The following is a 14,080-nucleotide window of genomic DNA, read 5'->3' on the forward strand; positions in this document are numbered from 1 at the left end:
TACTTATTTTCTATTAAAGCTTCATTGCATTTATTTGACTACTTGAATTTACAGACTTGATGACAACAACATCTTACTCCATTTTATATTCTCAAAGCCTGTCACAGTGCCTGACATATAGTAAATGCCTGCTTTATATTTGATGAATGAGATGAACATGTGAAAGTTCCTAGAACAGTGACTGGCAGAAACTGAATGTCAGAAGATGCTTACTCATTACACTTCATGTTTGTAAAGATATATAGCACATTGCATTTCCCAGTTTATGTTAATTTCCCTTACTGGCATAAAGTATAAATCCTTAGGCAAACTATTTAAAACCCTTTATATCATTTTCCCTTCTATCTTTCTAGTTATGTCTTCTGCCATTTCTCTTTTTTCATATTATGTTTCCCAACCCAACAAGAGTTTGTTAGGTATCTCTGGTTGATCTTCACCCTTTCCTTTGGCTGAGAATCTGCACTGGTGAAGCTACTGTTAATGCTAGAAGTGTGTCTAAGTAGAAATAGGCAGAAACACTGCTGTATAAACCTTACTTTCTAGTTTGATTGGACTGTGATAATTGCCTTCAGCTTTTAAGACAAAGTTAAACTTGCATCTTTTCTGTAGCACCTATTTTTTGTAATGTACTATCACCTTTGCCACATTTTATTTTAGTTGTATGTATCTGTTACCTACTAGCATGAGACCTTTGAGAGCAAATATTTTGTCTTTATTTGTTGCTGAACCAGCACCCAGACTGTGAAATGTTTCTTGATTTACATGAGGGGAATGATAAGGGTTACTCACAAGAGGTCAGTGTTGTCTAGGGTATGGGGATGTTTTGAATAGACACTTGAGAAGGGTTGGAGGTTACCGGCGAGGGAAAGTGGAAGCAGAGTTAATAATAATAGCAGCCGGCTGCTCACACTTGTTGAGCACTTTATACGTCCAGGCACTTCACATGTATCATTAACACATTTAATCATCGCAACAACTCTGTAATTTTCCATCTTTAATAGATGTAGAAACAGAGGTACGGACAGGTTAAATAGTTTGCCCAAGGTCCTACTGTTTGGGACTGTAGAACTCAAGCTGGTCACTGTGGTGCTTTACTGCCTTCCAGTGAACATAGTGAAATGAAGACTGGCCCAGTTAGAGCAAGGTGAGGGCAAAATGTACTCTTAAGAAAGGACTGATTTCTAGTACTCTTCTCTTTGACAGAGTCCAAGATTGATGATAATGGCTAAGGACAAAACTTCTACACTATAACGTGCGTTCATGTTACTTGGGGATCTCGTTAAAGTGCAGATTCTAATTTTGTAGGTCTGCAGTGGGGCCTGAGATTCTGCATTTTTGACAAGCTCCCAAGCAATCACAATGCTGCTTCACTGTGGGTTCCTTGGTGGCAAGGCTTTGGAAGGTTCAGTGCCAAAAATATTTTATATGGGACTCTATTAGGTTCTCATGTAGAAATTCTAAAAGGTTCTGTGTCCCTTAATTGGATACTTAATTATAAAGTTGCCATGGTACAGAGATGCTGAGACTCTAGGCACTTGTTCTTCATTTTGGTTCTATATTAGAGCCACCTGCTATAAAAACTAATGCTCAGTCTGTATTCCAGACCAATAGTCTAGTGAGTGGGTCTTTATATTCTTTAAAAATCACATGATTAAAATGCTCAGCCAAGGTTAAGAACCATTATGAGCAAACAAATTAATTTATTAAACTCTTTTAGAACCGAGGGTGCTTCTTTTCATGTTAACCAAATCTGTTTCCTATTGAAATAAATACTGCATCACGAAAGTGCCTGTGAATTGACAATACCTTAAAACTGCTGTAAAGACACGACTAAATGTTGAGTAAATGAGGGTTAGTATCACTATAGCATTTTGATTAAGGCTTGTGCTGTTGGTAGGGTAGCATTCATCTTCAAGAATAAGAATAAAAATATTAATAATGCTTTTTTTCTGGTGAGAATGTTCCTGTGAATTCTCGTTGTGCCTTCTCAACCCAGTTTATTTCTCTTTCCAACAGGGATTTTTTGCCAGGTGGTAGGAGAGATTATACAGTCCAGGTTCAGCTGAGGTGAGTTTGAAATTTTCTGTTAATTTTATACTTGCTAACTGTGTGCATATAGTCCTGAACTTGAAATATGTAAACATGTTTGGGTACACTCTCTAAGAATAATTTATGGGTTTTTTTTCTTTTCTTTAATGCAGACTTTGCCTGGCAGAGACAAGTTGCCCTCAAGAAGACAACTATCCCAATAGTCTATGTATAAAAGTAAATGGGAAGCTGTTTCCTTTGCCTGTAAGTTGCTTTTTATTTACCAGGCTTGCATGTAAATGTAGTCTAAGTACTCACAAGGCGAAGAAACAGTGACAACTCCGTACCAATGAGTATTCTTACTATCCAGGTTAAATACTGTTTTCCACTAGAGGGATTCATGACTCCTTAGAGAAATGGCTGATTCCAGGTCTGGGGGAGATGGAAAAGGTGAGCCTGGACCATCTTGTGCCGGGAAGCAGGGGCGCTGTGAAAGACTCTTAGGATCATACCAAATGCATAATAACAGGTCATGACTTGCATAGATAGGGCAGCATGTTGTGGTAGTTGTCTAAATTAGCTGGACCTTCTCCATGGATGAGATGGTAAAAGGCAGAGGCTGCTGAGAGCGACTGGACATGGAGATCAACGATTCCAAGTTTGGGCCTTGATGTGCACAACTGGGGGGTAGATGCAACGGTATTTGACAACCCATTGTTTAAGCAGTGAAACAATATATGGGCTTCAGCACTTGGGATACATGCACGCATGCACACCCATGCGCACAGTGGGTACAGTTTCCAGCCTGATAGATAACTCTGGACTCTCCTGTTAGTCACATCTTAAAATAACACTTAATTGTTGAACTGGATTGTATATCTGTCTCCACTGAGGCTTGGAATAAGTCAGTAAATAAGTGCAGCTGTGTAGAAGGCCAGCAAAGCCATAATCAGAAAAGTAGGAGAGCATGGCCTGTTTGTCAAGCACTGCAAAGTGGAGGTGCATTTAACCCAGGACATGCTTTGAGAACAGTGATTTCACGAGGATGCTAAGTTGCCATTTCAACAACAGAGACTACAGAGAAGGAGATGGGGGAACTGTTTAGCATCCCTGCTGAGCACAAGGCTTGGCTCTGGAAAAAGTATATGAGCAACACTGATGAATAGCTGAGCAGGCCGGACAACATGGTCTAGGACTCTGGGCTCTACCACAGCCAGATGATTGTCATTGAGCCCCCCCAAAGTGAAGACGGCCCATGGCCAAAGCCAACACTTGTAGTCAAAGATCTGACTTGATTGTCAGGAGTCTTGTTTTGTATCTTCGTAGGCTGTGGATTTAGAGACCTGAGAAGTACCTATTTCATGAATTTTAAAGAGCTTGAGCAATACTGCATGGTTGCTGCCTCTTTTTGAAAGATGTCTGTGGGGGCTGAAATCATTTGAGATAGTCCTTTGGGGATGAATGGGGAAGTTGCAGAGGCGGAGTAGATGTGGTCAGGAGGAATGCTTACATGACCCCATGCTTGTTCAAGACCCAGGTGGGACATTTTGCTTCTCAGGTTTCTGGCAATGAGCAACAGTAGATTCTTAGGAGCTGTCTTTTATCTGGATAGATCATACAAAGATCTGAACCAAGGAAAGAGGCAATTTTCCTTGGAACTAAAGGCCACCCAGTGCCAATGGGTGTCCACATGTGTGACGAAGGAATCCTGGGAAAATCACAGATTGTGGAATGCCTCTGTGCACACTTTCCATGACTGTTCATACCCAGTTTTCTTTGTCTGAGACATGTTAAAATTTCTCTGACCTTGGCTTTTCCTGTTTATCTCTCTCACCACCCCTGAAAGATCTAACCGTGAAGATCTTCTTGGTATCTAGACCTGCCTTGAAGACCTGTTCAGTATCAAATGACTGTGCCAGTGATGGGGGCTCTCTGAGATGTGTGAGGTTCTACCTAAACTCTGGCATTGCTGCAGAAAACATGGTGGTTACAGTTCCACAAAATACTCCAAATGGAGCAGTGTTATGCTTTGGGGTGATATCTTCATCCATGAGATCTATCTATGGATACCTCTGAATTTGTCACTCTTTCAGTCCTTTTGAGAGAGGAGAAATTAGAGTACTTTCTCTGGTAGATTGTTACTCAGTCACTGTTGGTTTCTTTCCCAGAGCACCAGCTAATCCTTCAGTACTTATATCAGGCTGTTTGTGAACATACCAGTTACTGTGTAATGAGTCTGGCCCTCTCCTCTAGAGCCAGGGGCCTGCAGTGGCTCCAGGGGCTCTGTGAAGGAGGTGAAGAAATAGAGCCTTAGGACAAAGGTAAAGACGGATTTCAAAAACAGAAAGCGGGGTGGGGCAGGGGGCACTTTCCTGACCTGATAGGGTTGTCCCAGAGATCAAACGCCAGCCTTTCCCAGAGAGGCTTTTTGGCTCTGTGACCTTCTGTGGAACAGCTGCCGGTGCAACTGATAGAAAACTCCTTAAACCACCTTTTGATCCACAGTTGCTACTGATTGGGATAATGAAATATGGAGCCTTTACTAGCATGAAGCAGGTTTACGAACATCATATGAATGTACTGCAGCCTCAAAAGACCTTTTGGACCTCCAGTGACCTTTTGGAAATTAATATATTGAGCTCCTCACCACCATGGAGATCCTCAGGGACTTTGTTGCAGTTGTAAGAAACATTGACAGGTCACAAAGAAGTTTGACACGCAATCCTTGCCCATGATCCTAGTTTATTGCACAGCAAAATCCTAGAGGAATAAGCTTGACACAGTCATGGAATTTCCCATGAGAACTATGAATATATTTGAATTTGTGTCCTGGAACCAGTCCCTCTGTGTAGATCTAACTGCAGTATCCAGTCATTATGGAACGAGGATACTGCATGTACAAAGAGAAAGCTGAATGAGAAATGGCATTACCTTGATAATAGCAATGTGTCCCTGGATTCTTAAGGGTCAAATAGTGATGAAAGCAGTTTCTGTGCTGTTTTACCCATGTCAGGATGAGTTTTAGGAGATGCCTTCATGCATCGATTTTCCAGATCCCTTAATACAAGGACAGCAGTAAGCAGCTCATAGCAGGACTTGCAGAATGACATGTGCAGCATGGACAGATACAAGTGAAACCGTCTGAGAGTATCTCCCTTTCCCCGTCTTTGGCTCCCAGGGCTGCCAGTGTACCAACTGATGGCAAGATGAGAAAATTTTATGTTTTTAAGGACAGAAGAGAGGGAAAGAAAAAAAAGACCCTCTTTGCTTAGAATGATTTTGAGGGGCTGAATTATATTTCTTTTTAACCAGATTTTGAGAAATTTCTGTAAGTCTGTGGAGCCGTAAGGTTGGGGGGGGGTGTCATAGAAGTGGGTTGACAGTGGGAAGTATTACTTGTAAAGTTGATGAGGAATTCAGCTGACGTCAGGCTGACCCCTCTATGGATACCTCTGAATTTGTCACTCTCAGTCCTTTTGAGAGAGAAGAAATTAGAGTACTTTCTCTGGTTTCAACCTGAGGGTTGAATAGGTAAAGACTGTTTATGAGCAAATATATATTGAATTGGGTGATGGGTATATGGGAGTTCATTATACCTTTTTCCTCTTTTTTTATATGTTTTCTTTTTTTAAGATTTTATTTATTTGAGAGACAGAGTGGGCGAGCAGGGTAAGGGGCAGAGGGAGAAGCAGACTCCCCGCTGAGCAGGGAGCCCGGTGTGGGGCCGATCCCAGGATTCTGGGATCATGACCTGAGCCAAAGTCAGATGCTCAACCGACTGAGCCACCCAGGCGCCCCATCTTTTTTTATATGTTTGAAAATTTTCAATAATAAAGACATTTGAGGCAGTTGGGAAATTTGAATATAGACTGGATACTAGGTAATTTTTAAGAATTATGGTTAATTTTATAAGGTGATATTGGATTTTTTGTTTTTGAAAGGTGTTATTAAAGCTGTGTATAAAAGTATGGGTCAAATAGCATTGTCTAGAATAAATGTGCATATGTGTGGGGTGTGTATTTTTCGGTGGGCTGGGGGTGGAGCCAGAGGCAAATGAAGCAAGATTGGTAACATGTTGATAATTACTGAAGTTGGCTGGTGGGTAATTTCCTCTACTTATGTCTATGCTTGAAAATTTTTATAATGTACAGTAAAAAAAGTAAATCTATGTTGACAGTATTACAGTAGTGGTAGTAGTAGTAATTAGAAAATTTCGGGGGGAAATGTTAAAGGAATTAATGCTGTCAACTTTTGTCCCAATTACAGGTCAGGTAGGATGTCATCACAGAAAGGTTTTTGAGTATATCTTTTATTGGAACGTTAGGTTGAGACTGACAGATTATCTTTTACTGGCTCTTCCAGCAGCCTTTCTAAAGAAAGTTTTTAGCTTTGCTCCAGAGGTCCTGTCAAATGAACTTATGTTTATTTTTGCTTTAGATATGGAAAATTGTTAGAAATGTGTTAAAGCTACACATTTATGTTTTAGAAAATTGTAATTATATCCTGTTCTCAATAACCAGGTAATTAATGGCTGAGTGGAGGTGATGGTAATGGTCAAAAGGAGAATACAAGTTAATAGATAACTCAGAACTGCCAGTGAAATCAAACTAGTCAGGTAGAGTATAGAGATGGATTTAAAATACTTGAGGTGGCTGAGACTAGTACCAAAATTGATTTTGAATTTGTTAGTATCTCGTTCTTGTAGTCACCTATTCTCCCCCTTCTTGTTGCTCTCTTCCTCTGTCAGACTGACTTAAAACATTGTTGCTTGGTGTCTCCGATTCCTGTTTAGGGAGTTTACTGTTTGGTGTGAGTTATTTTTATCATCTTGGCAGACCCTGTGCCATTGTTTTATTTGGTTAACCTACCAGCGAACATACCAAAAGACAGAATTAACTTCTAGGCTAAAAACAAATAAAAGTTTCATTGGAATTATCCAGAATGTTGATATTCCTTACGCTTTTTGCTCATTGAACCAATTCCTAGAGTCTTTTTAAGAGAATGAATTGTTTTTGTCTTACTTCACTTGAACAACTTTAGGTGGGCATAACCTTCCTACACGTGTATGCAGGCACACACACAATTTCCCTTTTCCATAGCGTAATGGCCATTGTGAAGTTATGCTCTTAGCCTGCCTTCTTCCTTGCCCAAACTGTTTTTAATGATTTTCAAAGTCTTGATGCAAGTTGTAGATTGCAAGTTAGGTGCATTCCCACTGAATAATTACTATCCTGCGAGGCAGTGAAGGAGGTCCCTTAGTTGTGATAGAATGTGTTCCTTAGCTCTGTTGTGTAATGCCACCAATACTGTATTTCATTATTTCCAACATGCATATTTTTAACATCACTAGAATCCAAAGGTATCTTAGAGTTGCTGATGACCAGGTAATTACAAGCTGTAATGTACTGTCATTGCGTATATTTGTATAGTCTTGATATTATTCCTGTGGCGTGACTGGTTAGCTATGCTCCTTTGGTTTTTTAAGCAACATATGATTTAAGAACATTTTAAGGAAGGTTCACAAATCCTGGTTGTTGTCTGAAAAGCTTTGATCAGTACATTCTCATAAGGTCCAGATTGTATCAGCAACACATGCAGTTAACTTAAGGGTATCAGTGATCTGCAAGGAAATCTGAGTGACACTAGTGGGGTAGAATATAGTTTTAAGAAATACTTGTATCTCCAGAGCTCTTAGTGGCATTTAGGGAGATACCATGAAACATATGCATTGATGACTGAGTGAAAAGTGATTCAGAAGATTTTTCTGTATATTTAAAAGGAATATGTTAGCCAGTTCATTTTGCTTATATTTCTTTGCTATGCATGCGGGAATAAGTAGTGATATGCTAGGTTGTATCATTAACTGAGTGTTTTTTTCCTTCTCAGTGGTACACAGTTAAATTACATCAGTGGCATTTTAGATTCAGTGAAATATGGTTATCTGCTTTTCAATACATAGATGTTTTCACAGCTAAGAAATTTTAATTTTCTAAAAATTATTATTTTAGGGACACCTGGATGGCTCAGTTGGCTAAGCGTCTGCCTTCGGTTGAGGTCATGATCCCAGAGTCCTGGGATCTGAGTCCCATTTCAGGCTCTTTGCTCATTGGGGAGCCTGCTTCTCCCTCTGCCTGCTTTGCTCTCTGTCTGCCGTCCCCTCCTGCTTGTGCTCTCTCTCTCTGACAAATAAATAAATAATATCTTTAAATAATGTTAGTTTTGAACATTACAAACTGGCAAGTCTTTGGTAATTGAGAATTGGATATAATGTGAATCAAAAATGAGTACACTTGCTGTTTAAAACAAATACTTAATGATTAGAAAAAGTAAAATAAAGCATAAATATCAGTATTACAGCCATCAAGCTAATTTAATGCCAATTGAAATATTGATTATTCTTTGTTAACATGATCTGGTTTTAAAAATGACAATTTCTCTTCTACTTGGAGAGAAAGCATTCAAAAGAATTCAATAATTCCTTTGAAATTCATTAATTTGTTCTTTTTTCCCCATAAACTATAATAAATACAATTTATTTTTATTATTTTTAAAAAATTTTACTAAGTTTTTAAATTTTAATTCCAGTATAGTTAATATACAGTGTTATATTAGTTTCAGGTGTACAATATAGTGATTCAACAATTCTGTACATTGCTCAGTGCTCATCATGAGAAGCATACTCTTTAATTCCTATAATCTATTTCACCTCCTATAATCTATTTCACCCGTCCCCCCACTCCCCTCCCCTCTGGTGACCATCAGTTTGTTCTCTATAGTTAAGAGTCTGTTTCTTGGGGGCGCCTGGGTGGCTCAGTTGGTTAAGCAACTGCCTTCGCCTCAGGTCATGATCCTGGACTTCCAGGATCGAGTCCCGCATCGGGTTCCCTGCTCAGCAGGGAGTCTGCTTCTCCCTCTGACCCTCCTCCCTCTCATGCTCTCTCTCTCTATCATTCTCTCTCTCTCTCTCTCTCAATAAATAAATAAAAATCTTTAAAAAAATAATAAAATAAAACTTAAAAAAAAAAAAGAGTCTGTTTCTTGGTTTGTCTCTCTTTTTCCCCTTTGTTTTATTTCTTAAATTCCACATATGAGTGAAATCATATGGTATTTGTCTTTCTGACTTATTTCACTTAGCATTATACTCTCTAGCTCCATTCATGTGGTTGCAAATGGCAAGATTTCCTTGTTTTAATGGCTGAATAATATTCCATTGTATGTATATATCGCCTCTTCTGTATCAGTTCATCTATTTATGGGCACTTGGGCTGTTTCCATAATTAGGCTGTTGTAAACAATGCTGCAGAGCGGTGCATATATCTTTTTGAATTAGTGTTTTTGTATTCTTTGAGTAACACCTACTAATGCGATTACTGGATTGTAGGCTAGTTCGGTTTTTCATTTTTTGAGGAACTTCCATACTGTTTTCCACAGTGGCTGCACCAGTTTGCATTCCCACCAGCAGTGCACAAGGATTCCTTTTTCTCCACATCCTCGCCAACAGTTGTTTGTGTTCTTGATTTTAGCCATTCTGACAGGTGTGAGGTAATATCTTACTATAGTTTTGATTTGTCTTTCCCTGATGATGAGTGATGTTGAGCATCTTTTCTTTTATCTCTTGGCCATGTGTATGTCTTCTTTGGAGAAATGTCTGTTCATGTCTTCTGCCCAATTTTTAACTGGATTATTTGGGAGGGGTTTTTTTGTTTTTGTTTTTGTTTGGTTTTTTTTAGTGTTGTATAAATTCTTTATATATTTTGGTTACTAAGCCTTTATCAGATATGTCATTTGCAAATATCTTACACTCAGTAGGTTGTCTTTTAGTTTTGTTGATTGCTTCCTTTGCTGTGTAGAAGCTTTTTATTTTGATGTAGTCCCAGTAATTTATTTTTGCATTAATTTATTCTTTAATCACCAAACTTTGTTTTCCCTCTTTCCCATCCCCAGTATTTGAATGCATTTTGAGTAGGAGCTCCTACGATGAATCAATACAAAGAGGTGCAACTTTATCATTTATAAAAAGGAAAAAGATTCATTGTATGGCAAGATGTTAGTATCTTTAATTTTAATGGTGGAGCATGGATTTTTTTTTTTTTTTTGTACTTTCCTGAACTTGTGAAATACAGTGTTTTTTAAAAGGTCAGTTTCTTCTCTGGATTGGTGACCTTAGGATGAAGATTGTGTGATTTCCAGGATAAAATAAGAATATGTATCGGATCTATGTAGAAATTAGATCTATGTAACAGAAGTTAGGCAAATGTGTATCTATCTTGGAGAAAATGTTTGATTCCCCGACAGAGAATTAAAAATTTTTTTTTTCTCTTATGATTCTAGGGCTATGCACCACCACCTAAAAATGGGATTGAACAGAAGCGCCCTGGACGCCCTTTGAATATTACATCTTTAGTTAGGTTATCTTCAGCTGTGCCAAACCAGATTTCCATTTCTTGGGCATCAGAAATCGGAAAGGTAAAGACTTTCTGGGTAGCATGAAAGTGATCTCATTAGGAGTTGATTTGTCTTTTCTTAGGTCAAGCTACTAGCTCTAACTTGTTAGTCTTCAGATTGTCATTTCTGAGAAGCAGTAATTTTCAATTCAGGGGTGGAAGTGTAGAGATTCTTAGGGTTAAAAAGTTTAAGATTTCCTGAATGTCGTGTCTTTATTTTCTTGGAAAAGAAGTGAGTGTAGTTACAGTATTTCTTAAGGAAATTCTTAAGCACAATCGTGTTTATGTGTTTAAGTAGTGTTTCAAGAAACTGGAAACTTTAGGTAATGTTATGTATTTATGAAGAGGGACAAAGCTTTATAGGCTTTGAGGAAAATGGTTAAATGTGGTTGGAAATAATCTGTTCCAGCTTTTACATGAACAGCTCTTACTTCAGATAATGTGGGAATCTCATATGAAAATATTTATTTAGAATTACATTATTTTTCCAGTACCTTTAGGTTGATGAACTTGGCTTTCTGCTGATTCTTAGTCTTAAATGTGTTCTGTCAGTTATGGGATACTGACTAATACAACACAGGATTTCTGTTTTAGAACTATTTGTTTATATATAGAAATAATAGAATGTCAGAAGAGATTTCAGTTAATCTGAACATCAACTTTTAATCTTGCTATTTCATTGAGATAAAGGGTAATATTCCTATTTTATGGACAGAGAAATTGAGTCATATGTTTGTAGCAGGAATTTTTTGGTTGTAATACCAAGGCAGTTGCAGAACTGGACATAAAGATCTTTGTATTAATATTTGGACTATAAAAATATTACTGTCTCTCTAATGATTGTTTTCTTGAGCTCTCCGTTTTGAATTTTTACTGTAACTTGTCTGTATTATCATAGGGCACTGATTCCTAATATTTTTCATTTGCACAAACTGAAGGATTTAGAAAATCTTGACTTAGTCCCAAGTTAGACACTGTTTGATTTTAGCAAAGTTGCTTAATTTCCTGAGGCCTACTTAAAGATAAGTAAAATCTTGAGAATGGGTATTACCTGCAAATGCAAGGACATTGTTAAATGAGCAGGTATTAATGCTTTAAAGCTTATGGGAGGAATTTGAATAGAAGAATCTATCTTTTTGAAGTAATTATTAACTTACAGATTTTTGAGTAAATGATTGTAGACATTGAAGACCTGGCAGGGTTTTTTGCCCTGTAATGGGAATAATATTCTTTCCTTGTAATTAAAATGATTGACTTTAAATTTGCATACTATATTGAGTATTCAGATACTTAAAAAGACTGTTGCAGGACATTAAAAATGACATTTACAATATTTGGCTTGGTAACTATTAAAAGTATTTTGTTTATTGTAGGATCAATTGAATGAATATATATATAGTAAAATAGTAAGATAGATTTTTAGCATGTAGGTAAAATTCTATTTCATCTCTTCATAGCTCTATAAATAGCTAACAAAGGTTCCTTTGTGCCAGATCTAAGAGGTATGGGATTGGATGCTATTATTTTCTGGCCTTGTCTTTTTTTTATCATTTCTTCGTGTGTCTTAAATACTACAGTAGCTGTCCCTTCCCTAATGAAATGTGCATTTGGAAACAGGAGTTAATTTGTCAAAGTTTTTCTCAGAAGAAAGCCGAGGGTTCATTTGAGGATTAGCTCAAGGCCATGTATGAGGTGGTCTCTTCTGCCAGAATTAGAACTTTGGAACTCTGGATTTGAAATGTTAATTCAGACAACTGGTGTTTGAACTTTCTGTAATGAAAATGAAAATATTCTTCAGTGAAAATATTGTTGACAGTTCCATTACATGAAAACAGAACAATTTTAGTTAGAAGTGGGCATGGGAGGAGGGTACATTCTCATTCATACCATGATGACCCTAGGACAATTAGTTTTGCTAAATTAGAAACACAGTTTGAAAACTACTGATCTAAGATATGTTATCTTTCACATGGATGTTTTAAAGTGATAAGTGATTGAGAAATACCTTTAATATGATTGAGTTTTATCTTCCCTAAAATAGCTGAGTTGATTTTGTTCCCTTCCCAGTCCTTGACCTTCCTGTGAAAGTTATTTTGAATGTTATTTTTAGAAACCGGAGTTTCTTAGACAAGTATTTTATGTAAATAGACTATTATCTCTCATCTTTAATACAGATTATCTTTCTTTGTAGAATTACTCCATGTCTGTATATCTTGTACGACAGCTCACATCAGCCATGTTATTACAGAGATTAAAAATGAAAGGTATTAGAAACCCTGATCATTCCAGAGCACTAAGTAAGTAATGTTTGTAAGACTGAGCATATGAGATGCTTTAATGGAAAAAAAAAAAGCCTCAAATATACATCAATACAGGAATAATTTGGGAAGAATTATTAAAAAACCTAAAATGAATTTTGAGTTAAAAATACTCTCAGAACAGAGAGCCCTATAAATTGAAAAACCCTTCTTAGAAATCACTCCTAAGGATCAGTTTTAAATCCCAACTAGTCTGATTTTTGGCTTCTTCATGAAAACTTATTTAGGTAAATGTCAGGTTGATGGTAATTTGGTGCATATGTTGATTTGCGAATAGGAAATACAAGTCTTCAGAACCTCCAGTGTGTAATAGAATGTACATTTTAAAAAATTCTAAATGAAGAAGCTCGTTTTGCAGAAGAAGTGTTGATATCTATCAACAATATTTGCCCTCTCAGAAGTTTTATTTTGAACTTTGCTTTCATAATGTATAATAGAGGAAAAAAGTCTAACCTAAACTGTAAATAATTCAGTAACTTAATTTAATTGAACAAGACATTTTTCTGGGAAAGAGAATATTTTTCCCCCAATTACCTTCCATACCACTGAATGAACCAGAAAGGAGAAAAGGATCTACAGTACGAAAAGGGAGCCAAGTAGGGCTGTTGAAATGGTGTTGCCTTTCTTGTATTTAAACCATTCTCATCTCCTTAAACAGCAGAGTAGCGATGTTCCTGCCTAGAGCTGGAAGCCAAGGAAGCCCTTCCTTCCGTTTTCTAGCCCTGCTGCAGTTCCAGTTTCCCATTTCCTTGCCTTTTTTCTATAATGGTGTTGAATTGAGTATTAGGCACCTAGAGGCTGTGCATATATTTATGAACTTGTAGAGACCGTAACTTGTATACATTATCTGGTAAATCACATTGCAGAGACATTAGCACATCTATTGTAGTTTTCAGTTGTCAAAGGAAGTATAAGAATATTTGGCCTTTTCGGTTTACAAATTTAATAGTTGTTGGAAACAACCAATACCCCCTAATAAAAAGTCCTGAGTGTATGTGAGGAAAGCATTGAAGCTCCGAGTACAGCTCCTTTCCAAGTTCCTTTCCCAATTGTTGTATTGTTCTTCAGTCTTACACAGCTTTCTGTTCTGAAACTCTTCCTTACCTGCAATTTTACTTTTAAAAAGAAATTTAAAAAATTCAATTAAACATGTGATCTAGAGTTTGCAAGTTTATAATTCTTTAACCTAATACTGGAAGTATGATTGTGTTTTCACATTAATACTCAACATTTTGGGGGTTTTTTGTTTTCTTTTTATAGTTTCTTGACATACTCAAAGTGTTTGGGAAA

At 37.2% G+C, this 14,080-nt stretch overlaps 1 protein-coding gene across 7 annotated transcripts in view; it reads left to right on the top strand.

Moving 5' to 3' along the window:
* The window catches only part of PIAS2 (protein inhibitor of activated STAT 2), a 91,664-nt gene that overhangs the window by 43,394 nt on the left and 34,190 nt on the right, over nt 1–14,080 (top strand). For all 7 annotated transcript variants that reach the window (XM_032422942.1, XM_032422943.1, XM_032422939.1 and 4 more), the window contains exons 4-7: nt 2,017–2,067; nt 2,202–2,292; nt 10,360–10,494; nt 12,664–12,769. In XM_032422942.1, the coding sequence (XP_032278833.1) occupies nt 2,017–2,067; nt 2,202–2,292; nt 10,360–10,494; nt 12,664–12,769 (383 nt within the window). The remainder of the gene's footprint in view (nt 1–2,016; nt 2,068–2,201; nt 2,293–10,359; nt 10,495–12,663; nt 12,770–14,080) is intronic.

Source organism: Phoca vitulina, unplaced genomic scaffold (assembly GCF_004348235.1).
Source record: "Phoca vitulina isolate PV1807 unplaced genomic scaffold, GSC_HSeal_1.0 scaffold27, whole genome shotgun sequence".
Taxonomy (NCBI): Eukaryota; Metazoa; Chordata; class Mammalia; order Carnivora; family Phocidae; genus Phoca; species Phoca vitulina.